The sequence below is a fragment of the Dipodomys spectabilis genome, unplaced genomic scaffold (genome assembly GCF_019054845.1).
Source record: "Dipodomys spectabilis isolate Male_0828 unplaced genomic scaffold, ASM1905484v1 ptg000145l, whole genome shotgun sequence".
Classification (NCBI taxonomy): domain Eukaryota; kingdom Metazoa; phylum Chordata; class Mammalia; order Rodentia; family Heteromyidae; genus Dipodomys; species Dipodomys spectabilis.
The window spans coordinates 24,319,754-24,344,417 of NW_024870822.1; the positions used below are offsets into that span (position 1 = coordinate 24,319,754).

General features: G+C 41.2%; 1 protein-coding gene across 2 annotated transcripts; it reads left to right on the forward strand.

The window, feature by feature from the left end:
* The first annotated feature begins 7,815 nt into the window (after window positions 1-7,815).
* Tmem9b (TMEM9 domain family member B) lies at window positions 7,816-24,661 on the forward strand. 2 transcript variants are annotated; one of them, XM_042691526.1, is made up of 5 exons: window positions 7,816-7,895; window positions 10,674-10,765; window positions 16,049-16,157; window positions 19,890-20,024; window positions 24,472-24,661. In XM_042691526.1, exons 3-5 carry the CDS (start codon window positions 16,074-16,076, stop codon window positions 24,625-24,627), a joined length of 375 nt encoding a protein of 124 aa, XP_042547460.1. In that variant the 5' UTR covers window positions 7,816-7,895; window positions 10,674-10,765; window positions 16,049-16,073; the 3' UTR covers window positions 24,628-24,661. The 2 variants fall into 2 exon arrangements, with proteins under 2 accessions (XP_042547460.1, XP_042547459.1); XM_042691525.1 differs by lacking the exon at window positions 7,816-7,895 and adding an exon at window positions 8,300-8,577.
* Window positions 24,662-24,664: the final 3 nt, after the last annotated feature.

Consider the following 24,664-nt stretch of genomic DNA (forward strand, 5'->3'; position numbering starts at 1 on the left):
CCTCCTTTCAGCTGTTTCCAAGAAGTGTAGAAAACCAGTATCTTGAAATTAGAATCTCTTCTAACCGAATCATTGATTTCTCTAGTATGAAAGATGATCTTAAAGAGTCCAGAGAGATCATCTGGTACAAATCTTTCCTTTAACCATTGAGAAGCAAGTGAATCATCTGAAGTCATATATTAAGTCAGTGGTAAAAGCGACCAGAACTCATACCTGACTTCTAAGCTAAGGCTCCTATGCTGCTTCACTTGTTGCCAGGCTTTAAGGAGAAGGCAAGGATGTGACAGAGTGAAAAAATAAGGCAGGGTAAGAGAAGAGGATGCATGTGCACCTCTTTCCTGTATGCCAAGCCCACTAAAAGTTCCCTGCCCTAAAATGATACATTAGACCCTAATCTTGAGGGTCTAACGCCTGAGGGTACAAAGATTAATGAAATAATCTTTTCACTTTGAACTTCTCTAATAAGAGGAAGGCAAAGAAACATATCACAGACAGGAATAGTAATCCCTGAGATACAGTATCTGGGCACCATTGTGAAACATTACTCCCCCAATTCTGCCTAGCTTGTTATATATCTGACAAAAGCTCAGGAATCTGGAAATAGGGATAAAGAAGCGAAATGGAAAAATACTATTACAATGCCATAATAAAAGGAAATAGACTGAACAGAATCAATTAGTGGGGAGGCAGGCCTACCTGGGAAAACTTACCTGGGATAGAGGTAGGGAGTGAAATTCCAGGCTCATGATTAAAGGTTAGTAAACCCCTCAGTTCTGTCTTGCTGCAAGGAAAGAAGCAGGGCTACTAGTAGTATTATAATCTTTTATAACTGCCCAGTATTTCCTGATCCCTGTCAACGGGGTTGGGGAAATCATGGATTTACTAATTTTTTCATCTTATTTTCTGGATTCTTCTGTGTACGTGGTACTAAGGAATTGAACGCAGGGCTTCATGCATGCTAAGCAAGCACATTCCCAGCCCGAAATCACAGTTTTTGTTTTGTCGGTCATGGGGCTTGAACTCTGGGCCTGGGCACTGTCCCTCAGCTCTTCAGCTCAAGGCAAGTGCTCTACCACTTGAGCCACTCACCACTTCCAGTTTTCTAGTAGTTTATTGGAGATAAGAGTCTCACAGACTTTCCTGTCTGGGCTGGCTTTGAACCGTGATCCTCAGATCACAACTTCCTGAGTAGCTAGGATTACAGGCGTGAGCCACCAGTGTCTGGCCCGAAATCACAGTTTTAAAATAAAACTTTTTGATTAGGTTGTCAACTTAGGGAAATAGCTATTAGTATCTCTTTGGTATATTCTGAAGCCTTTGGTTCATAGCAGTAGTTCTCAGGTATTTAAAAAATCTTACTTTGAACCTTGCTAAGTACCACCAATTATCTTGTTTAATGTTCAGTTACTGCCTCTACTAGAAAACTTTGGTCGTGGGGCTGAGAAGGTGGCTCAGTGGTAGAGTGCTTGCCTTGCATGCAGAGGCCCTGGGTTTGATTCCTCAGCACCACATAAGCAGGAAAAAAAAAAGAAAACTTTGGTCGTATTTGGCCTTGCAGAAGCGCCCTAAAGTCCAGGAACTTGATAACGTGCATTTGAACAACTAGGCAGTCAGTTGTTACTGGGTCATTTCCTAGGCTGCCTTCCTGTCAGCTTCTAGAAAGGAAGCTAGATGGAAAGCTACCATAGGAGAGGCTATCCTGATGCTCAGTAGGGGTGGTCCCTGGGCTGCCAGCTGGTACACCAGCTAAACCTACTCCCTTACTTTGGAGAAACTGCTTCTTTCCACTGAAGTCTCTCCATAATCCTTTCCTTTCCACAGCAGTTTCTCTATATTCTTTGACTATCATAGTATCACTGACCTGCTTCTTACCCTAGCACAGAGCTGGAACACTTCATTCCTTCCCTTCTTGAAAGATCTACTCCAAGCATTGACTCTTAGCCACCATGAGGCATGCTACAAGTTCCTTCAGGTTTATCTTTTAGATTCCCTGTGGACCAAGTGAAGCTAAGTAATCTCAGGTTCGCTGGGCACTGGTGGCTCATGCCTGTAATCCTAGCAACTCTGGAGACTGGTATCTGAGGATGGCAGTTCAAAGCCAGCCACGGCAGGAAAGTCTGTGAGACTCTTATTTCCAAATAATCACCAGAAAACTGGAAGTGGCACTGTGGCTCGAAGTGTAAGAGTGCTAGCCTTGAGCAAAAAAGTTCAGGGGCAGTGCCCAGGTCCTGAGTTCAAGTTCCATAATGCCCTCCCCCCCCCAAAAAGAAAGAAATCTCAGGTTCTAAGAAGCTTCAACTGATTCTGGCCCTTAGAGTTCAGAAGTAGGGGATGATCCAGATGGCCATTAGTGTTCCTCTGGTCTCTAAAAATTGTTCAGTGATTTTCTAGTTTGGGAATAAAAACAGCTGGGTAAAGTAGGTTTCACATATCATAGTTTCACTCAATGTATTCAAATCATTTAAATTGTCTAACCATATAATTGAAGATTAAGATCCAGACTCGATAGAGGCACCAAAAATGTCTAAAGACAATTACAAGGATCTTAAGATCCATAACTTTTAATGCTGCCAAGTTGATTACTCTAATAGCCTCTTTCTTCCTGATATTCATGAGGTAGCACTAGGTTCACCTTTATGGGTGAAGTTAGTTCTTCCCTGATTCTTAAAAAATTATAGTGCCTCTGAGGATGTGGCAAAGTGTCTACCCAGGTCATAGTTATAATGATAGGAGGCTGGGAAGGTGGCTTAGCGGTAGAGTGCTTGCCTTGCATGCATGAGGCCCTAAGTTTGATTCCTCAGCACCACATAAGCAGAAAAAGCAGGAAGTGGTGCTGTGGCTCAAATGGTAGAGTGCTAGCCTTGAGCTGAAGAGCTGAGAGACAGCACCCAGGCTCAGAGTTAAGGCCCCATGACCGACAAAAAAAAATAGTTATGATGATAGGCAGTAGCAAGAAGTACCAGAAAACTTATTCTTTATTAGATGTCCATCTCCATCACAGAAGTTTGAAAAGTATTTTTATTGATTGGTATTTCTATGCTTGATTCATTTGAGGAATGACTATTCTAACTTTTCTATTTTCTTATCCTTCACAAACCCTACTTAGTATGATTTTCTATTTCTTATAGTATGTACAGAATGGATTACCCAGTGTGTGAACTGCCCGCACTCCTGTGTAATAGAATATCTTTTCTGTCTGGGAACATGAGGGAGATGAACTGGATTCCTCTCTCCTGTTACTAGGATTCTCTGCATTGGCACGTTATCTACTGTTTCTGCCTGTGCTGTTTATTTGTGAGACTGATATTAACAATAAAGTGATATATTCCCTCTGTGGCTTGTCATAGTCTGTGTTTCAGGGCCCCAACCTGGAAGGTGTAGGAGCCCAAGTATAGTGAATTGCATCAGTATTTCTCTTTTATGATCATTTTGAACACAAGGCTGTGGGTGCTTGGTTTCTCCATAGCTTCTAATTCTGCAGCTCCTTCTTACTGTCTTTGTGTCTTTGGGGGCAATTAGTGAACTTCACTGACTTGGTTTTATATTCTACAAAACAGAAGTGATAATAGTACTGAACCCACAATATCAAATGAGATAATCCATGTAAAGTGGTCTGCTTATGGATAGTCACCAAAGCTTCATTTATAAGAACAATTTATGGTGGGTCAATCAACAGTGCACAACTCTGAGAAGCTTTGAAAGGGAAAGGGTGAATGAACCTTAATATATAGTTAAAGTGGTTCAAATGAGCAGGCACTGGTGGCTCACACCTGTAATCATAGCTATTCAGGAGGCTGAGATCTGAGGATTGCAGTTCAAAGTCAGCCCATGCAGGAAAGTCTTTGAGACTCTTATCTCCAGTTAACCACCAGAAAACCAGAAGTGGTACTATGGCTCAAGTGGTAGTTTTTTACTTTGTGGGTGGGTCTTTGGTAACTATTCCATTCTGCCATTATAGCATAAAGTAGCCACAGGCAGTATGTGAATTCAGATTTTCACATAATATTTTTTACATGTTATGATATCATGTTATTTGTCTCACCCATTTAAAAGTATTAAAATTATCCTCAGGTTGTGAGTTATACAGAAACAGTTTGGCTACAGACTATATGGTTTTCCGTGCTATGTCCTAAAGTAATTCATAGTTTCTCCTTTCTCCTAAGATTTTAAAACCTTCCTCCTGGTTCTCACTTGCTTCTATTCATGAAATGGAATACCTACCACACCATAAAACTCTGCCCTCTTACTAACATCTGTATGCATATATTGTGTTTCCGTTTTGTTATTAATACAGAATACTTGTTTATCCCCCCAACATAGTTTTGATCATTGATATATACCCAGTACTCAGAAGTATTTAACAAATATTTGAATGAGCACTAGCTACTGAGCAGCAGCTATAAATTTAGACAATTTTTTCTCCAAAGAAATTAATTTCCCTTTCCAAGAGAAAAGACCTACTTTCTCCTGACAATCGAAGATTTCTTGATCATGCTAAGTGGTATTTTTTTTTAAATTAAATACAGGGGGCTGGGAAGGTGGCTCAGTGGTAGAGCACTTGCCTTGCATGCCTGAGGCCCTGGGTTCGATTCCTCAGCACCACATAAGCAAAAAGAAAAAAAAGCCAGAAGTGGCGCTGTGGCTCAAGTGGTAGAGCGTATCCTTGAGCTGAGGGACAGCACCCAGGCCCAGAGTTCAGGCCCCACGACCGGACCCTCCCCCCAAAAAATTAAATACAATAAATTATTTTATGGGATTGACCCATAATGTGTATTGAGGGGTGTGTGTGTGTGTGTTGTGTGTGTGTGTGTGTGTGTGTGTGTGTATGTATGTGTGTGTGTTCTGTCATAACTACTGGACACACAATTCAAAGGAATTATCATCACTGATGCTATACATGACTCCATTTTTTTCCTGGTCTGGTGTTTGGCGTAGATATAAAGGATGGGGTAAAGGAGTAAGAAAGAAAGGAACATGCAGACAGCTAATTTATCACTGGAGGGGAATGTAGCTGCAGACAGCCTTGGTCCCAGATACATTTGTCTCAGATTTTGTGTGTGTTTATGTGTATAATAACCTTGGCTTCCTAACCTTCTCACTTTATTTAAATTTAAATAAAGTCGTCTTTTTATCGCCATAAAGTGAGAGAATCCAGGTGAGAGGGTACAACTGGACCATTGTAACTTAAGTAGATTAGGGCTGGAGATGTAACTCACTGCTAAAGTTAAACCGCATGAGACCTTGGGGTTGATCTTTAGCACTACGAGAGAAAAACATTTAAAATAAGAGAGAAATAGAGTAGGAAAACTTAGTTACAAGTAAGCAAGAAAAACAGGGAGAATAGATACCAAAGCCAATTCAGCATATAAATAAAACTCCATAGTGATCCTAGGTCATTAATCTTTCCCTGCCTACTATCTGCCCTGTTTCAGGTTCCATTTGGACACCTTAGTGTCATCTCCCATAGTTAGAAATCAAATAAGAGAAATGAATCATGTAAGTGCTTGATACTTTTTTTTTAACTGATTAGAGGAGTATCCTACTCCTTTTCCCTTTCCCAGGTCTCTACTTCTATTGTTTTGATGTCAATGTTCAAATTGCTAGCAATATTTGGTGCAAGTTGAGAATATAAAGGTATACACGAAAACCTAATTTTATCATAATGGAGTTAGGAAAAAAATGTGTATTAATATAGAAGAGTATGCTTGTTAGGAAGGTTTTCTGATATAAGAGATCCCTGGCCTAAAGAAAAGCACTAAAAGGTATAAGCAGAACCCAACCCTATCCAGTCACCTAGAATGACACTTTTTTTGTCAGATGTAGATCCCTCAAACCTACTGTTCTACCTATGCCAGTTACTCTCTGTCACTGATTTTTTTCACCTTGTTTAGCATCTTCATTTAGTCTGCAGTCACATAGTAATCTTATAGTCACACTTCATTAATGGAAGCTACATGGTATATTCTACCTAATATAAAATGGTCTAAGAACCAAATCTCAAAAGTCAAAAAACTAAAATTTAATAATTTAACCCAACACCTCCAAAATAAGCTTTAATCAGCATCTTAAAATTAAAATGTTTTACACGTAAAGTCTTTAAAAGCCATGGGTATTTTGCATTTACAGCATATTTGTACTTAAACTATACACACTTAGTGGGTAGTAATTGGACAGGGCAGCTCTTATTTGGTGTTTCTCCACTAAACTAATGAGGTCAACCTTTCATAGTGGCTCATGCCTATAGTCCCAGCTATTCAAGAAAGCAAAGAAGGAGGATCCCTTCAGCCCACAAGTTTGAGACTAGCCTGGGTAACACAGACCTCCTCTCTGAATGACTGAATGTGCCCATTTAACAGAGACATTACTCTATATAATTTTCTATGAACCTCTGTACCCACAACAACACTTTGGAAAAAACATCGTATGTATGCCAATACTGGGGCTTAAACTTAAGAATGAGGGCCCTTCCCTCAGCTTTTTTTTTTGCTAAAGGCTGGTGCTCTACCACTTGAGCTACCTCCACTTTTGGCTTTTCATTGGTTAACTGGAGATAAGAATCTCTTAGACTTTTCTGCCTGGGCTGGCTTCAAACTGCAATCATCAAATCTGAGCCTCCTGGGTAGCTAGAATGACAGGCATGACCCACTAGAATCTAGCTCTGGAACAATTTTGGTGGAAGAGAAGGCCTATGAGATTCTAGACAATCCCAAACTGGCCTTAGATTTGTTACCAAATCTAATTTTAGCAATCAGATTCACAATGATAGGGTACTACACCAATACATTTGACCAGGGTCTCTCTAGGTAGACCTCAAGCCAGCAGAATACCACAAGATGTCACAACATCTTCATGGGAGAAGGGTAAGAAGGCATTGAATACTGCTGATCTGGCTCTGGTTGGGGCTTGCCATTGTCTTTGGGGGATGAAATGAGCTAAATATATTTAGTGCAATAGCACCTTGTGTTAGATTCTGACCTAACCATCAACAAGAATCACATGAGAGAGAAAAAAAAATGCTGAGAAAGTTCTACCTGTTAATTAAAACATTGCCACAAGCTAGAAAAGGAACACTTTTTTTTTTTTTTTTTTGAAGGAAGGACATATACAGGGGATAAACAGAGGGCCTTGCACTTGTTAGGCAAATGCTCTACTTGTGCTTCCTTGGAGATGACAGGCACCTACTGCTGCATCCAGCCATTGTTTCCTCAGTAGCTGGGATAACAGGCACTATGGATTCCCCATCTCCATCTCCAAATAACTAGGATTACAGGTTCGAGTCACCATGCCGGACCAGAAAAAAAAATCGATTTTAATACCTGTTTGTAAAAAGAGAAAGAAATATGGGTTTCATTGGACATTTTGAAATTCATAGAATTCAATTCCCCCCTTTTGAGCCAGAAACCAAAGACCCAGAAAAGGGTAGTGATCTGACCAAAGTCATTTGAAAATCCCTAGAGGTTGTGAGGCACCACGTATCCCTTCCACTACCTCCAAAGTCCCCACTAACTGAAAAACATCTGACAGAAGATACCGTGTCCTCTCTAGGGTGCTCCTCAACTACCCGAGAGAACTCAGACGAGGTCGCACCCAGAGGAGGTCAGTGCTCTCCCAGCTGATTTGGGGGTCGGCCGCTCTAAGTAAGCGCGGCCTTCCCGGGGCGTAGCGGCCCCCCTCCAGGAATCCTGGGCGGAGGATCCCGCTGGGCGGTTCCTTGGCGCGCTCCCCACGGTCGGGAGCCCGGCCGGGGCCGGCCCAGCTCCTCCGCGGCAGGCTGCGTCCAGGCTGCGGGCTGAACCACCGCGCTCCACCGGAGCGGAGGCCACGCCCACACGCGCAGCTCCAGCAGACGGCGGGGGACTCGCGGGGAGCTGCGTCCGGAGGCCCGGGGGCCCCAGGTTTGTACCCCAAGCGCAGGAGACCACCCTCCACGAGGGTGGGCTTCCCGGGAAGGGATGCCTGGCCCGGCCCCGCCGCGTCCCCGAGGCTGGCTTGCCCGGCCTCAGTGGTCCTTTCAGCCATTCCTGAGGGGGCCGACGTCTAACCCCGCGTCCAGGGGCGGGGCGTGAGCGGCTCCGGCCCCGCACGGAATGTTAGAGCCTCGGGTCAGCCGTCCCGAGCGTACTGAGGACCCCCTCAGTTCGAGAACTTTCCAGCGAATTGACACCGCCTCCGGCCCCCGCTGCCTCGGCGCGGGGGAGGATACCCGGGCGCCGGAGCGTTCTGCGAGGCCTCGGTAGCCGCCCCAAGGCAGATTCCTCCGGGCCGGGCCGGGCCGGGCGCCGGGACCGCGCGGCCTCCGGGCCTTTCGTACCGGGAACCGTTTCCGGGGCGGAGACTTTTTTGCAGCTGACCCGGCACGGCGGGTGACGCGAAGGCCCAGGCGGAAGTGCGGGCGGCGGATCCGGAGTCGGATCCCGGGCCAGGAGCCGGGTCTGTGGGCTCCAAGCTGGGGTTGGTTGGGGTGCCGCCATGGCGACCCTGTGGTGGGGAGGCCTCCTGCGGCTCGGCTCGGTGCTCAGCCTGTCCTGCCTGGCGCTCTCCTTGCTGCTGCTGGTGCAGCTGACAGACGCGGCCAAGGTGAGTCCCGCCCAGCTGTGGCTCCTGACAGGAGCTCCTCCCTGGCCTCTGGTCCGGCGGAAGCTGAGTCTGTCCACCTGCTCCCCGGTCCAGTTCTCGCCCAGTCCTCACCGCCAGACCCCTGGCTTTCCAGGCCCGGACCCCCCCCCCCCATGCCCTCCTAGGGCCGGCTCAGCCCCCACGGCCTCCCCCGGTCCTGTCAGTGCCCACTGGACAGCCAGTCCCCTTCCCGGCCCCGACTGACCCACCGCACGCTACAGCGTTCCCGCTCTGCGGGCTGCAACCTTAACCCAGCACCCCCTTGCTCAGCCCCTCGGCCTCTCCGCCCGCCCCCGCCCCCGTGGCCCGGGGAAAACTAACCCCCTCAACGCATTCCTGCACCCATTCTCTTCCCCCTGCGGGGACTCGCTTCTCCTGGCAGCCCCCCCTTCCCTAGAGGCGCTACAGTGTCTCCCCAGCTTGGTCTTCTCACCTAACCTTCTGGACCTTCCGGACCTTGCGGTCCCCACCCCGCCTCCCCCGGCCGCCTGCTTCTCGATTGCTAACTTAAGGAGTAAGGGAAGAACCAAACTACAGGAGAAGTGAGGTTGTAGTGTTTGCCCGTGTCCATTTCTTGACCTTCTCTGGTGCCTGATGCTTATGTACTAATGTGCTTCTCCTCTGATGCGCTAATTCATTATTGGGCAACATGGAGGGATTTACATTAGTATCACGGGAAAACATGCTATTGCAGTTTTTAAATTAGGAGCTTTTATCTATAATATATTTAAATGCAAGTGCTGAGAAAGACAGGTTACAGACAGGTAGATGGTGTTTGATGGGAGTTCTTTAGAAATTTTCCTGACCTCCCACCATAAATAGGGACAGTTGAGATTCTTGACTCTCCTGACTTTCAAAAATATTGCGGCACCATCTCCTTCTGCCCATCATTTTAGGTAGTATATCATCATCATATATTTATCAGTCTCCCCTTATTAGGGCGTATCCTAATGGGCAGGAGCTATGCCTTATGCTTATCTTGAGTCGGCCTCACCGAGCCTAAGATCTGGCCCAGAGCAAGTGAATACTAAGTGGTTGATGAATAAGCTTATGAACAACAGCTCTGTGGAGGAATCACTGTGTATAGGAGCAGTGGGCATGGTTCTGTATTGTCTGAGCCAATGCCTTCTCAAATTCCCACTGCCAAGGAAGCTTCTCTCGCTCTCTCAATCCAGATATGTAATCACCTCCTCCTGTGCCTCCTGAAACTGGTTTTGCTGGTAGTCATCCTCTCTACGAACCAAGGAATGGAAGCAGAGTTTCCTAGGAATAGACCAAACTGATCTCTGCTAGAATCAAGCAACTTCTACTTCTCCTATTTACTACAAAAACTAGAAATTTATAATTAAGTGGCTCTAAAACTTCATTCGTTCCATGATATTCTAACTCCAACCTTTTTTAATTCCTATCAGTACCTCTTTATGAAAGGATGGTAGGGGCTGGGAAGTTGGCTCAGGGGTAGAGCGCTTGCCTGGCATGCATGAGGCCCTGGTTCAATTTCTCAGCACCACATAAGCAGAAAAAAGTTGGAAGTGAGCTGGGCACCGGTGGCTCACACCTGTAATCCTAGCTACTCAGGAGACTGAGATCCGAGGATCACTGTTCAAAGCCAGCCCGGGCAGGAAAGTACTGTGGCTCAAGTGGTAGAGCACTAGCCTTGAGCTGAAGAGCTCAGGGACAGTGTCCAGGCCCCAGAGTTCAGCCCCCATGACTGACAGACAAAAAAAAAAGGATGGTAGAGGAACTGTGTGTGTATACATGTGTGCACACATGCTAAGCACATGTTCTACCATTGATCTACATCCCTAGTCCAGAAATTGTGATTTGTGAGTCATTTGTAGTTTGATTCTCCCTCATCCTTTTGTAATCAACTGTATTTATAGGCATAACTGTTTGTCAACTATATGTCTTTTTATTGGCAGGTGGATGGTACTGTTAATACCATTTGATTGCCATATGACCCATAAATATGATTAATAAGTCACTGGTTTTAGAATACCTGATAAGTGATGGTGATAAACCACAAACGAGTTAAACTGTTTCTGTTTTGGTTACAGAATTTTGAGGATGTCCGGTGTAAATGTATCTGCCCGCCCTATAAAGAGAATTCTGGGCAAATTTATAATAAGAACATATCACAAAAAGATTGGTAAGTATTCTGGATCATTTCTCTTTTTTTAATTTTCTTTTTTTGTTTTGTTTGGTTGGTCGTGGGGCTTGAACTCTGGGCCTGGGTTCTGTCCCTCAGCTCTTCAGCTCAAGACTAGCACTCTACCACTTGAGCAACAGGTCCACTTCCTGTTTTCTGGTGGTTAATTGGAGATAAGAATCTCACTGACTTTCCTACCTGGGCTGGCTTTGAACCATGATCCTCAGATCTCAGCCTCCTGAATAGCTAGGATTACAGGTGTGAGCCACTGGTACCTGGCTTTACCTGCCAAATTTCTTTCTGTGTTTGTCGCTGTTAATTCAGAATATTCATCCAATATATAATTCTTGTAAAATATTTCTAATCAAAAGTGTCAAGTTCTATTTCCATTTGGAAAAGTGAGTGTAAGGCCTGGTGTAAGGCATGATGTAAACCTAAAGTAGTATGCTAGCCCAAACAGTAAGCCCTAGGTAGGAAAGATCTCTTATGAAGATGGGCCTGAGTTTACGATACCTAACCTATCCATAGCTGCCTTACTGTGCCCTTTGTTACTTTTCAGTGATTGGTAAATGAGCCTCAATCTATTATAGTTTTTACAGTGTGTAACTTTTCTGGAGTTGTTTGTTGTTGTATTTTTTGTTGGGATTTTTTGTTGTTACTTTCCTCCCTCCCTCCCTCTCTCTTTTCCTTCCTTCCTTCCTTCCTTTCTTCCTCTCTTCCTCTTTCTTTCTTTTCTCTTCTTTCCTTTTCTTTTCTCTTTCTTGCTAATTTCTAGGGCTTTAACTTGGCCTGGGCACTGCCTGTGAATGTTTTTTTGCTCATGATTAGCATTCTATCACCTGAGCTACTGCTCCATGATAAGAGTCTCATGAACTTTGCTGCCCAGTCTGACTTCAAACCATCATCCTCAGATCTCAGCCTCCTGAGTAGCTAGGATTACAAGGGTGTGCCACCAGTACCTAGCTGTTAACTTGGTTTTTTGAGATAGGGTCTTGATACATAGCTCAGATTGGCTTGATGTTCACTACATAGTACAAACTGGCCTCAAATTCTCAGTCCTCCTGCATCTACCTCCATAGTACCAGGATTATAAGTATAGACCACCATATACAGCCACAGTATAAAGTTTTAGTTACATATTACCCAATATGGGAGGTTCAGGGAATTAACTATATTTGTCAGAGTGTGTCATTTGATGTGTGTAAATGAGCTATAGTATGCCAAGATAATGATCTCTTCAGCCCTTAAGCAGTCAGACAGACTGCTAACAACTAGAATCCTGACTGGCTATCCAGCCACAGTAGCCTTTGTTTATTCTAATGGCCCTTACGAAGGGTAGCTTTTTCTACACTTTTCCTACATGTACGCTTAAACAATTGGGAAACAGTTATATTAAGGCTGGATGGATGTGCTCCATCCTGTGGAACTGTGGTAGTATATAATTTGTAACCACAATGAAAGATTAGGAAAAATCCAAGGAAAATAGCTCCAGATACTCACAGGTACTTTTATGTATGCCTGATTTCACAATTTAGTAGTTAGCAAAGAGTCTCAAAGCAAGATTTCAGTCACAATATTCCACACTAACTTTATTTATTTATTTATTTATTTATTTGGGGGGGGGGGTCCAGTCATGGGGCCTGAACTCTGGGCCTGGGTGCTGTCCCTCAGCTCTTCAGCTCAAGGCTAGCACTCTACCACTTGAGCCATAGCGCCACTTCCGGCTTTTTTCTTTTTGCTTATGTGGTGCTGAGGAATCGAACCCAGAGCCTCAGGCATGCAAGGTAAACACTCTACCACTGAGCCACCTTCCCAGCCCTCCACACTAACTTTAAAGAAGAGGTATTCTTTGAGCATGTTTGATTTCTCTGATGCCATTTTTTTTCTTTTCTTTTGTGTGTGGGGGGTTTTTGTTTTTTGTTTTTTTGTGTTTTTTTGGCCTGGGACTTGAACTCAGGGTCTGGGCACTGTCCTTGAGCTTCTTTTTGCTCAAGGCTAACACTCTACCACTTGACCCACAGCACCACTTCTGGCTTTTTCTGTTTATGTAGTACTGAGGCATGCAGCCCAAGGCTTCATGCATGCTAGGCAAGCACTCTACCACTAAGCCATACTCCCAGCCCTGCCGTTGTTTATTCTTCCTATGATAAGATTTTGGGTTTAGTCTATTAGTTTTTTTTCCTTTTTTTAAATTATCTTTAAGTAGTTGTACAAAGAAGTTCCCATTCTACAAACCAGTATATGAGTACAAAGTGTCTGACAATATTGTCACCCATCTCTCTTAACCCATCCCTTCTCTCACTTTTTTCTTTAGTTGAGATTAGGTGATTACATAAATTTCACATATTTCACAGTTTTGTGGAGTTAGAGTCACAAACACATTTTAACTTTCACAGCGCAAATTGTCATTATCATGGTCTATACAGTTTGTCTGTTAGTTCTTGAGAACTCTTTGTGGACTTCTGTTTTCCAGTTTAAAAGGTTTCACATTGCAAAGTGATTTGGCTATATAGGTTTTATATCAACAAGTTACTGTATATAATGAAAAATAAAGCTCAAATGCTCTTTCTTTTTTTCCTCTTGTATAGAGTCTAGGGCCTTGCAAATTCTAGTCAAGCGCTCCACCACTAAGTTACATCCCTAGCTCTCAAATCTTTAAATTACTTCTATAAATTTTCCAAGGATATTGAATATTGCCCATCAGTTTATTTTATTATCAGTAATAAAATTTGATGGCTACTATTTGAGTGGCAAATGAACTCACTTTTCAAGTGTTTAATGCTAATATTTTCCATATGTTGTCTACATCAGGTTATTAGTCAAAACAAGGAGTTTTGAAAAGAAATACTTAAGCAGTGTTTGTTTGCTATCTTTTTCTCCTCCTTGTCACTTTCCCTTGCCTTCTTACAGCTTAGCCTTTTATTAGAGTAAGTTTCCAATTGACACTGGAGATTTTTAACTGGCTTTAGAAAGGCATACCACTTACGATCAGTCAGCATATTATGGCTTCATGAGGGCCTGTGCCCCATCTGTCAGTCAGGTCTCACCTTCTGTTTTCTAAGACCCTCCATTTTTCCAGTTGTTAGCTTTCACTGCCTTCTTCACTGCCCTATTTTGGATAATTTAATACAGGAACAGTTAATTTTCTAGTTGGTTTGGGGTATTATTCAAAGTTAAAAATGTCTTTTGGCACTAGGGGGAGGTATTGCCTAGTTTCTAAAAATGTTTGCACAGTGTGTGTGACTGGCCTTGTCTGAACAAACCTTCTGTTGCTTCTTCAACCCTACATATTTTTTTTCCTTTTCCTGTGTGTGTGTGTGTGTGTGTCTTGTTTGTTTTATTTTGAAACAGGGTCTTATTTTATAAGCCAGAACCAGTTCTCAATCTTCCTTCCTCAGCCTCCTGTACACCTTTTATATTAGAATGTATTTGTCCTTGAAAGGAAATTTACTCAACATAGATTCCTAAGTAATCCATAGGTATTGCTGTTCAGACTTGTGAACCTGGGATAGGGAGCTAATAGGAAATAAGTGTCATTTTCCTGAGGTTTGGAGAGATAAGAAGGACTTACCTGTACAGCAGGAGAACTGGATCTTTGTCCTTTTTCAGCTACTGATTTACTCTCTACCTGTGTACAGGTGTTGATCTTGATGACCTCCTCTGATTTTGAAATGGAGGGCCTTTTAGGGACTTTTCCTTCCTCTGCACAATTTATGCTTGAGTTAATTAAATACATGCTTGGGCTTGCATGACAGGGATAAATAACCACACTTCTATGGTGTGAGTTGTGAGACTTTATCTAAAATTCTGCTGGTGGAGATTTAGTTTTTTCTTTCCTTTTCTTTTAATAAATAAGGAATGATGTTCTTGGAGACAGGATCTTGCTATATAGTCCAGGCTGAACTCAAACTTTCCATTCTTCTGCCCCCAGCTTTCCAAATGCTGGGGATTACCACACCAAGCTGAGGTTCAATTTTTCATTACTATCTGTTACAATTAAGCTACTGGTTATGAATCAGTGAACATTTTAACTTTTTAATGTCAGTTTAAAGGGCATTTTGATAGGAGAAGGAATCAATCTAGAGTGCTGAGTGCTCCCAAAAGGAATGGATGGAATAGGATAGGATGCGGTAGTAAAGTTTTGAAGCAGCTAGAAATGCCCAACAAAGACATGCCAAAGGGGAAGAAAATTGCCCAGCAGCTGGCAGGACAGGGAAGCTTCACTACTTTGTTTGAAGGTGTTCAGAGTACTAGAGTTATAGAAAAAGGTGGTCAGAGTAATAGCTAAGGAGAAAATTCATACAGTTCTTAGACTTGTAATTTTTCTGAGAAAGGATATTTTTGATAGCCCTGCCTTTTATACATACACACACGCATATATATACATATATATATACACATATATACATATATATATATATACATACATACATACATACATCCTTATTTTTTTTATATCCTTCAAGGTAGAAAGTCAAAATACTTTTATGTCCTGTTTTTACTTCTATAGTCTTTTGTTCATTGAGAAAACAATTATTTCCTACTCTGGCTTCAAGTATTTAATTCCAGAGTTTCATAATTTGCCCTCTGTTAAGTGTATTGTGACAGTTAAGAATGATGTTAGTTCATAAAAGATAATCTCATATTTAAACAATGTTCCATGTCACTGTAAATCCTTTAAAGTACTTTTACTTGGTAGTTGAGAAAGTCTAAATATGACTTGATTTGTTGAGTAGTTTTTTATTCCATTTTGGGATTTTTCCAATTATATTTGAAAATGATAACAATAGCAATTTGAAAATTGCTGGGCATTGGTGGTTTATGCTTGTAATCCTAGCTACTCAGGAGTCTGAGATCTCTGAAGATTGAAATTCAAAGCTAGCCTCAACCAGAAAGTCCATGAAACACCTATCTCCATTAACCAACAAAAAAAGCCAGAAGTGGAGCTGTGGCTCAAGTAGTAGACTGCTAGCCTTGAGCACAAAAGCTCAGGGATAGCACTCAAGACCTGAGTTCAAGGCCCAGGACTAGCACCAAAAAAAAAAAAAAAAGGAATAGATAATAGATAGCTACTGCATATATATATCTTTATTGATTGTTAGACTGTTGGTTTTAGCAAAATGCTACAGTTGAGACAGGAAACTTTACTTTGGTTTATTACTTATCCCTTACATTCTTTTTATTGGATAAAACCAGTGATTATTCTGGACTTCAGGAAACGTCTGATGAGTGAAAGTAGAACATCAGGCAAGGCTTAAGCAGTTTTTTTTCCTGTTTCTCCAGTGACTGTCTTCATGTTGTGGAGCCCATGCCTGTGCGGGGACCTGACGTAGAAGCATATTGTCTGCGCTGTGAATGCAAATATGAGGAGAGAAGCTCTGTCACAATCAAGGTAAAATAAACACACATACACACACACACACACAGAGAGTCTTCATATAAGAAAATATTCTAGACTTTTCCCCAGAAGGAGTAATGGGCCTAGTTGAGATGCTTTCCAGATTACTTAGGATATGTTGGATAGAATGAATTTGCATAAAATGTGCTATATTTAGCTAGAACATTCCAGAAAGAAATTCTTATTTCTCTCCTTATAAACTAATAGTGAGACAGCAGAATGAGTAAGCATTCTTTTCCCCACCCTCCAACTGTTTGAATAAATTATATTTATAGTACCTATTCTAGAAGCATTACTTTGGGATTTTATGATTTTCCTTCTTTAATAGTATAGGAAATGGAATGTAGATAGCTCATCAACATTTGGATCTCTGATGAATTCATTTACTTTGTTATGGTGTCAAATGGTTGTTTTCTCCACACATATTTTAATTAATTTATTTTTTGTGCCAGTATTGAAGTACAAAATGTATGAACTTGATGCTTCATGCTTTTGCTGGGATTTTTCACCCAACACTGGCTCTCTACCACTTGAACCATGCCTCTATTTCAGCTTTTTAAAAAAATACTGCAAATAATTTTGTTTGAAACAAAATGAACCATTGATAAGAAACAATTAAATACATAGCAGACATGCTTACCACACTATTTCACATTCTTTTTTTTTATGAGTACAACATCTTGATCAATGTCATGTCTTTGAACATTTTCACCCCTCTCTCCTAATCTACCCTTTCCCTCACTTCCTCACTTTTTTTTTTTTTTTTTTTGGGGGGGGGGGTCCGGTTGTGGGGCCTGAACTCTGGGCCTGGGCGCTGTCCCTCAGCTCTTCAGCTTAAGGCTAGTGCTCTACCACTTGAGTCACAGTGCCACTCCGGGTTTTTTCTTTTTGCTTATGTGGTGCTGAGGGATGGAACCCAGGGCCTCAGGAATGCAAGGCAAGCTCTCTACCACTGAGCCAACTTCCCAGCCCTCCCTCACTTTTTTTTAATGTTGTAGGATATAAACTTAATTCTTGACTGTCTTCTCCTCACCTCCTCTTCACCTTCTCCTTTCCCCTTGACCATACCCCACCCCTTTCAAGTACCCCATGTGTTTATTTTGTTGAACTTTGATTTTGCCTTTCTAAAGAATTATTCTACTTAAGTTCTCCCTTGAATCTACTATATGTCAGTTAGTATGTTTGTATGCTGGTCAACTGAAGATAAGAGTCTCTCAGACTTTTCTGCCCAGGATGGCTTTGAACTGCTAGTCTAAGATCTAAGCCTGAGTAGCTAGAGTTATAGACATGAGCTACTAGCACCTAACTTTTCTCCATAAATATTTCATATGCTACTTCCCATTCCTTTTCTCAAAAAAGGGCTTGGTGGTAGATCTTGGGTCTTAGGAGTCACAAAAGATTTCTTTTCTGATTGACCTTGCAGGAAAGCTCCTGTTTCAATAGGGTGTGGTACTGAAGAGAAATCTTCACTGTATTTGAGTTATTTTGTTTGTTTTTGTAGTTATTTTTAGTGTAGGAGATAGAACCCAGGGACTATATGTTCTAGACAATATTCTACCACTGAGTTACAAACCCAGCCCTTATATTTCATTTTTAAACAAATTTTGAATGTATATGTGTGTGTGTCTGTGTGTGTGAGTACTAGGACTTGAACTCAAGACTGTGCTCTCGCTCAGCTTCTTTGCTCAAGGCTGAGCCACTCTACCAGTTGAGCCACACCTCCAGTCCAACTTTTTTGCTAGTTAATTGGAGATAATGTTTCTCAGATTTTTCTTCACTGGGTGGCTTCAAATCATGATCCTCAGATCTCATCCTTCTGAGTAGCTAAGATTACAAGTGTGATCCATCAGCAGCTGGCTTAAGAGATTTTTGGATGTGTAATGATATACCCTAAAATTTATATTCACCAAAATTCACTCAGTTTAGGTCTATAGTTCTACAAATAAATTTAAAAGAACTTTAGCCAGACATAATTATACACACCTGTCACCCTTGCACTTGCGAGGCTGAAGCAGGATGATTGTGAGTTTGAGACTAGCCTGTGCTTCAACAAGGCAATTTTTCTAAATCTGTTTGTTTTTGTTGGTGGTAGTGGTGGTGCTTGGTTTGAACTTAGAGCCTTGTGCTTGGTAGGCAGGTACTAGACTTCTGGACATACCTCCAACCCATTTATTTATTTATTTATTTTTAATTTTATGAGGGCTCTGAGCACTATCCTTGAGCTTTATTTGCTCAAGGCTAACACTCTACCACTTGAGCCACAGCGCCACTTTGGGCTTTTTCTCTTTATGTGGTGCTGAGGAATCCAAGCCAGGGCTTCATGCATACTGGACAAGCACTCTACCACTAGGCCACCTTCCCAGCCTCCAGCACTTTTAATGAGTTAAGATTTTAATTCCTGCCCAGGCATGTGCCTATTTTAGGCTTTTTGTCATAGCTTGGATAACAAGTACATGCCATCACAGCTAGCTATGGCTTAGGAAGGGGATCTCTCCATCTTTTCTGCCTGGGCTGGCCTTGAACTGTGATCCTCACATTTTCAGCTTCCTAAGCAGCTAGAATTACAGCTGAGAGCCAGCAATACGTGGCTTTTCCATGTTTTGTTTTTAGATAGGGTCTAGTGCTCTTTGTCCTAGGCTGTCTTGGTACAAGATCCTCCTAACCTTTTTTAACTGGGATTATAGGCTTGAACTACCGTGCCTCGTTTGTTTGTTCAGAGGTCTTGCTTTTTGTCTGGCTGGCCTTGAGCTGCAGTACTCCCCATCTCTGCCTCCTGAATAGAGCTGGGATTACAGGTTAAAATTCAATTTTAAAAGAAATGGGATTAAAATTGAGTTTCAAGTTGTCCAAATAGTCCCTAGTTTCAAACAATCCCTATTTCATTTTGTTTGTATACATCTGAACATTTCATATAAATGGAAGATTGATGTAATCAGTGACTGGCTTCTTTTACTTGGCATAATATTTTTTTAAATTTTTATCTATGTTATAGCATGTATCACTACTTCATTTTATTAATAAATAGTATTCCATTATATGAATATCTATCAGTTGATGACTACTTGGATTGTTTCCAGATTTATTTTGATTAATACTGGCCTGATTATCTGCATGCATATTTTTGTGTAGATAGGTTTCCCTTTCTCTTAGAATGGTAAGTTTATGTTTAATTGTTCAACAGTCAGCCAGAGTATTTTCCAAAGTGGTTGTACCATTTTACCAGCAGTGTGTGAGGGCTCTGTTTCTTCATTTACATGCCAGCAATTTATTGTCTGGTTTGATATTGTCTATTATCCTAATGTAGTACTTTTAGTTAATGTATGAGCTAAAATATCACAAGAGCTGGCCTAAAAACTGTTTTTTGCAGCCTCAAGTTGATCTACAGGAGTAGACTGTTGCAGTTCACTTGAATTGCATTTTGATTAGTATCCAGAGTGCTACTGAATCTAGAATACTGTTCAACAGAAATAGGAAGTGCTGTCCTGGCACTGGTAACAGATGATTAGCAATAAGTAGAGATGGAGCCTTGAAGACTCATAAGAAGATACCAAAGCTTTCACTAATACTTTGGTGAAAAGTTGAATTTCTTATATTAGAATCTGGTTGATACAGAAATATCCTATATGTTTAATAGATAAATCATTCTCCACTGTGGTTTTACTCTTATACAAGATTCTGATTTCTTGGCTTGAACAGAGCTGCAACTTTACTTTTAATTTCTTTTAGGTTACCATTATAATTTACCTTTCCATTTTGGGACTCCTACTTCTGTATATGGTGTATCTTACCCTGATTGAGCCCATACTGAAGAGACGCCTCTTTGGACACTCACAATTGATACAGAGTGATGACGATGTTGGGGTAAGTTCCCAGCCTGCCCTTGCTGCTGAAAAGTCATTAATGTGGAATTTGGAATGATGCTCCTTGGTGATGGTGCTGTGCCAAACTTTGCCCTGTTTATATTGAGAAAAGCATCTAAGGTAGTTTTTCCCCCAATCTCTTGTCCTGAACATCTTTCCTATAATAGTACCTAATGCTGTGGAAGGCAAAGAGGGTTTACTGAAGGAGAGTGTGAAGACCATGGCTTTCTTTCCTTATTATGTGTTCCTATTTTCCTCTAGATCTTCCTCTTACCTTTTTTTTTTTTTTTTTTTGGTCCGGTCGTGGGGCCTGAACTCTGGGCCTGGGCGCTGTCCCTCAGCTCTTCAGCTCAAGACTAGCACTCTACCACTTGAGCCACAGCGCCACTTCCAGCTCTTTTCTTTTTGCTTATGTGATGCTGAGGAATCGAACCCAGGGCCTCATGTATGCAAGGCAAGAGCTCTACCATTGAGCCACCTTCCAGCCCCTCTCCTCTTTAAAACACATTTATCTTTGTACATATAGTTACGTAAATTGCTGTTGTCTTTTTTTGTTGTTGTTTTAACATTACTTCATTTTAAAATGTCTGGAAATGGACATACTCCACAAGCTTGTCATTTAATATACATTAAGATTTATATTGTTGCCGGGCGCCGGTGGCTCACGCCTGTAATCCTAGCTACTCAGGAGGCTGAGATCTGAGAATCGCGGTTCAAAGCCAGCCCGGGCAGAAAAGACCGTGAGACTCCTATCTCCAATAAACCACTAAAGGAAGTGGCGCTGTAGCTCAAGTGGTAGAGCGCTCGCCTTGAGCTGAAGAGCTGAGGGACAGCGCCCAGGCCCAGAGTTCAAACCCCATGACCGACAAAAAAAAAAAAAAAAAAAGATTTATATTGTTAGTTTTGTCATTATTCCTTTTGGAATTATCTCTCAATTTTCCATTTTATTATATATAATTATTGTCTATATTTTTCTTTTGAATTTTTTTCTTAGACTTTATTCCTGAATAAATTCACTATAGTGAATGAATTCACTATAGCTTTAAAAAAATCCATTGTAAAAGCCAAACCCAGAGCAAGCTTGCCAACTAATCAAAAGTCCTTTTACTCTAGAATGCCTTTGTAAACTATTAGGAAAAATGGGAAAGGAGAGAGATCCTTTCCAAAGATAGCTTTAGTTGTAACTACAAATCACTGATCAATGCTGTATTGTCTCCTGAATATCAATTATGCATATTTAACTTATTTGAGCAAGATTTAACTTTTTAAAGTTTTGTAAAGAACTTTTATACGTGGAGAAAGCTAAGACAAGAGATTATATATCAGAAGTATTAGAGCCTTAAATACTATTTGCTTATGTGCTAATTTTCATAAGTCAGGGTTCTCAAGCTTAACACCACATATAATTTAGGAATGGATAACTTTTAGTTGTCTTCCTAATTGTAAGATATTCAGCAGCATCCCTGACCTGTATCCAGTAATATCAGATGATTTATGCCACTAGATTGCCATCTGAGTCATGTTACCATCACTGTCAAATGTTACTATGCAGGGGACAAAGACACTCCCAGTTGAGAACTATTGACATGAAAACATTGTGCATCAAAAGCTTCATAAACCATTTTCATTATTGTCATATAGATTGAGAGTCTGACTTTACCTACATCCTTTATAACATTACATATATATTGCTGATTTCAGAAATAGGCAATGTTAACATAGCACACACAGCACACAAGAAAGAGATATACAGATGTATACAGGGAACACATGTAGGACAGGCATTTGATTGATAGGGTCAAGTACTCAGTAGCTATTTTGCCCATTAGCGGTTAATTCTTCCTGCACATTGACCATTTGGGAACACTGTGGCCTGGATATTTGTTAAACTGATTGTAGGCAGAGAAAGGTTTTTGTGGTGCAATTCTATACAAAAAGAAGCGAAATTTAAATTCCTACAGTTGTTGCTTATTTAAAATATGAGTTCATCATTACTTATGTCCTTTTTATAAGGCTCTTTTAAACCATTTTTTGTTTTTTATACTTCATTTTTGCTGTCTTTTTAGTGTAGAGCATCTTAAGGCAAATAAAAGCACAAATAGTTAAAAATTAAGCTCATTGCTAATAGTCATAGTATTTACTGTATCATATAACCATGATACATCATCACTGTTATCAAAAGCATTACTTTAAACATGTTTTGTATTCATTGAAATGTTATCAGGTGTAAAAAGAACAAACATCTAAAAAGGGTAAATGTCTATTTGCATTCTCCCAGCAGCCAAGGCCATGCGCAGCTAGTTCAATCTTGTTCCAGTAGGTGGAGAACAGACCAAGAGGATTAACTGGTTTGTTTAGTCTTTGGAACTTGTTCCTTAAGATATTTTTCCTTTAAGAGTAGATGACAGGACTATGAAACTGAGGGGTGCTCTGCAGATAAAGTACATCCTTTTTCTCATTATTGTTTATATCAAAATAAATCAATGGTATTAATATTTTATATACAAGTTTATGGGAGCACTATATTCCTATAGTGCTATTTTAATCTACCTGAATAAAATCTGTGTGCTCAGAAGATGCCAGGCACGTCAAGGTTAGGCAAGCTGAGTTTTAGTGTTTGTGCTCATTTTGTTAAATGACTTTGGGTTAGTTTACTACCTTCTGGAAAATCAAGTCATCCTACAGCTTTAGCCTTCTGCCTCTCTACCTTCTTTCTTTGAACATTTTGGACTTCATGGGGTATTATGTATTGTTTCATTTGTAAAGTTGAACATAAAAAGTAATGGGATTTTCACAAGCCATTACCTAAGAAGTATAAAGTTGAGAACATTTTATTAAGAAGGAAGAAAAGATTCTTTATAGAAAGCCCTTTGAAAACAAGTTGGGGTTGTATATAGAGTTATATGGTCATGTATACCATATGCTGCCTCCTGTCATGTATGATAAGAGCTTTTTTGCACATGCGTAGCAGAACAATGTTTCTTTCCTGGAGATAAAGCTTAGTTTTAGTGTTGGAACATGTGGGAACTTTGCTAATGCGGAGTACAGGAAAAAGAGATCAAGGAAAAGACAAAACAAAAAACAATCAATTACTATTGAATGCTTTTTGTCATTTAGGCAGCTGTGTTTATATCTTATTCGTAGATGGATTAGTATGGTGGTTTCCTATGTAATGACCACAAACATCCAGGTATGCTAGTTTACTTTGACTAGGAGAGATTAGTTTATCTGGATCTCAGAATAACCTTTCAGTAACCTCTTTCCTAAGATCGTACTTTACAGTGAAGCCATCATTATTCAGTAATAAAGATTCTAGTCTTTGTTGAACAGAGATGCTGACGTGAGTCATTCGTTACTTTCCTTAGTAAAAGGGTAATTGTAGCATTTGAGCTCTGTCTCATTTCATTGAAGATTGGAGAAGGGAGAAAACAAGACAACCCTTGGAAACTAGTTAGTTTAATATTTGTGGGGTTGGTATGGGGAGAGATTAAAACCAACCAAGATAAACCCTCCAATTCATCTGCTATGCTAAATGTGGCCCCAGGCTGAAAAGTAAACAATTCTAGTATGTCAGAAAATTAAAAGACAGATCTTTCTGCTGCCACAGATTATAGTGTTGATTAATAGGAAAAACCTTACTTCTTGTAGCATGAAGACATTAATATGCAAATATATGTTTTGGTTTGGTTTGGTTTTTTTGGTCGGTCATGAGGCTTGAACTCTGGACTTGGGCGAGTTCCCTGAGCTCTTCAGCTCAAGGCGAGCACTCTACCCCTTCAGCCACAGCGCCACTTCAACTTTTTTTGAGACAGTATCTCAGCACTCTCTTTTCTGTGCCTTCCCAGTGCTTGGACACAGGCATTCATCACCACATTGGACTGGTGTGGTGGTGCATGCCTATAAGGCAGGAAGATTACATGTTTGAGGATGTATGTAGCAAGACCCTGTCTCCAAAAAAAGGAAGATCTTTCTTTAGCACAAATGACCACTGACCACTGCTCTTGTCTTGGTCTCTGCTTCTTTTTTTTCTTTTGTCAGTCATGGGGCTTGAACTCTGGGCCTGAGCGCTGTCCCTCAGCTCTTCAGCTCAAGGCTAGTGCTCTACCACTTGAGCCACAGCGCCCCTTCCAGTTTTTTCACAGACTTTCCTGCCCAGGCTGGCTTTGAACCATGATCTCAGCCTCTTGAGTAGCTAGGATTACAGGTGTGAGCCACCAGCGCTTGGCAGGCGGGTCTCTGCTTCTTAAGAGGGACCCATGGACATTTTTTACCCAAAACTCCCTTGTTGCTTGTTTCTTGAATCAACCTATTTGAATAGTTGAGTAGCTAGGAGTGCTTAGACACATGGATGCTTTGTTTGAAAAGTTTGCCTGTTCCTGTGCTTAGCTAGCAGCTGTTTTGTATGTCTGTATATCACTGTCTCTGATGCTTTCTATCCGGATTTTCAGGATCATCAGCCTTTTGCAAATGCCCATGATGTGCTTGCCCGCTCCCGCAGTCGAGCCAATGTTCTGAACAAGGTAGAATATGCCCAGCAGCGTTGGAAGCTTCAAGTTCAAGAACAGCGAAAATCTGTCTTTGACCGACATGTTGTCCTCAGCTAATTGGGAATAAAAGTCAAAGTGACCAGAAAAAAAATGG

What these genes read in the sequence shown, in the direction of transcription:
- Tmem9b (XM_042691525.1), top strand. Translation starts at nt 8,470, where the DNA reads ATGGCGACCCTGTGGTGGGGAGGCCTCCTGCGGCTCGGCTCGGTGCTC. An exon ending in AGCTGACAGACGCGGCCAAG is followed by an intron (nt 8,578 to 10,673) that starts GTGAGTCCCGCC and finishes TTTTGGTTACAG; the next exon opens with AATTTTGAGGATGTCCGGTG. An exon ending in AACATATCACAAAAAGATTG is followed by an intron (nt 10,766 to 16,048) that starts GTAAGTATTCTG and finishes CTGTTTCTCCAG; the next exon opens with TGACTGTCTTCATGTTGTGG.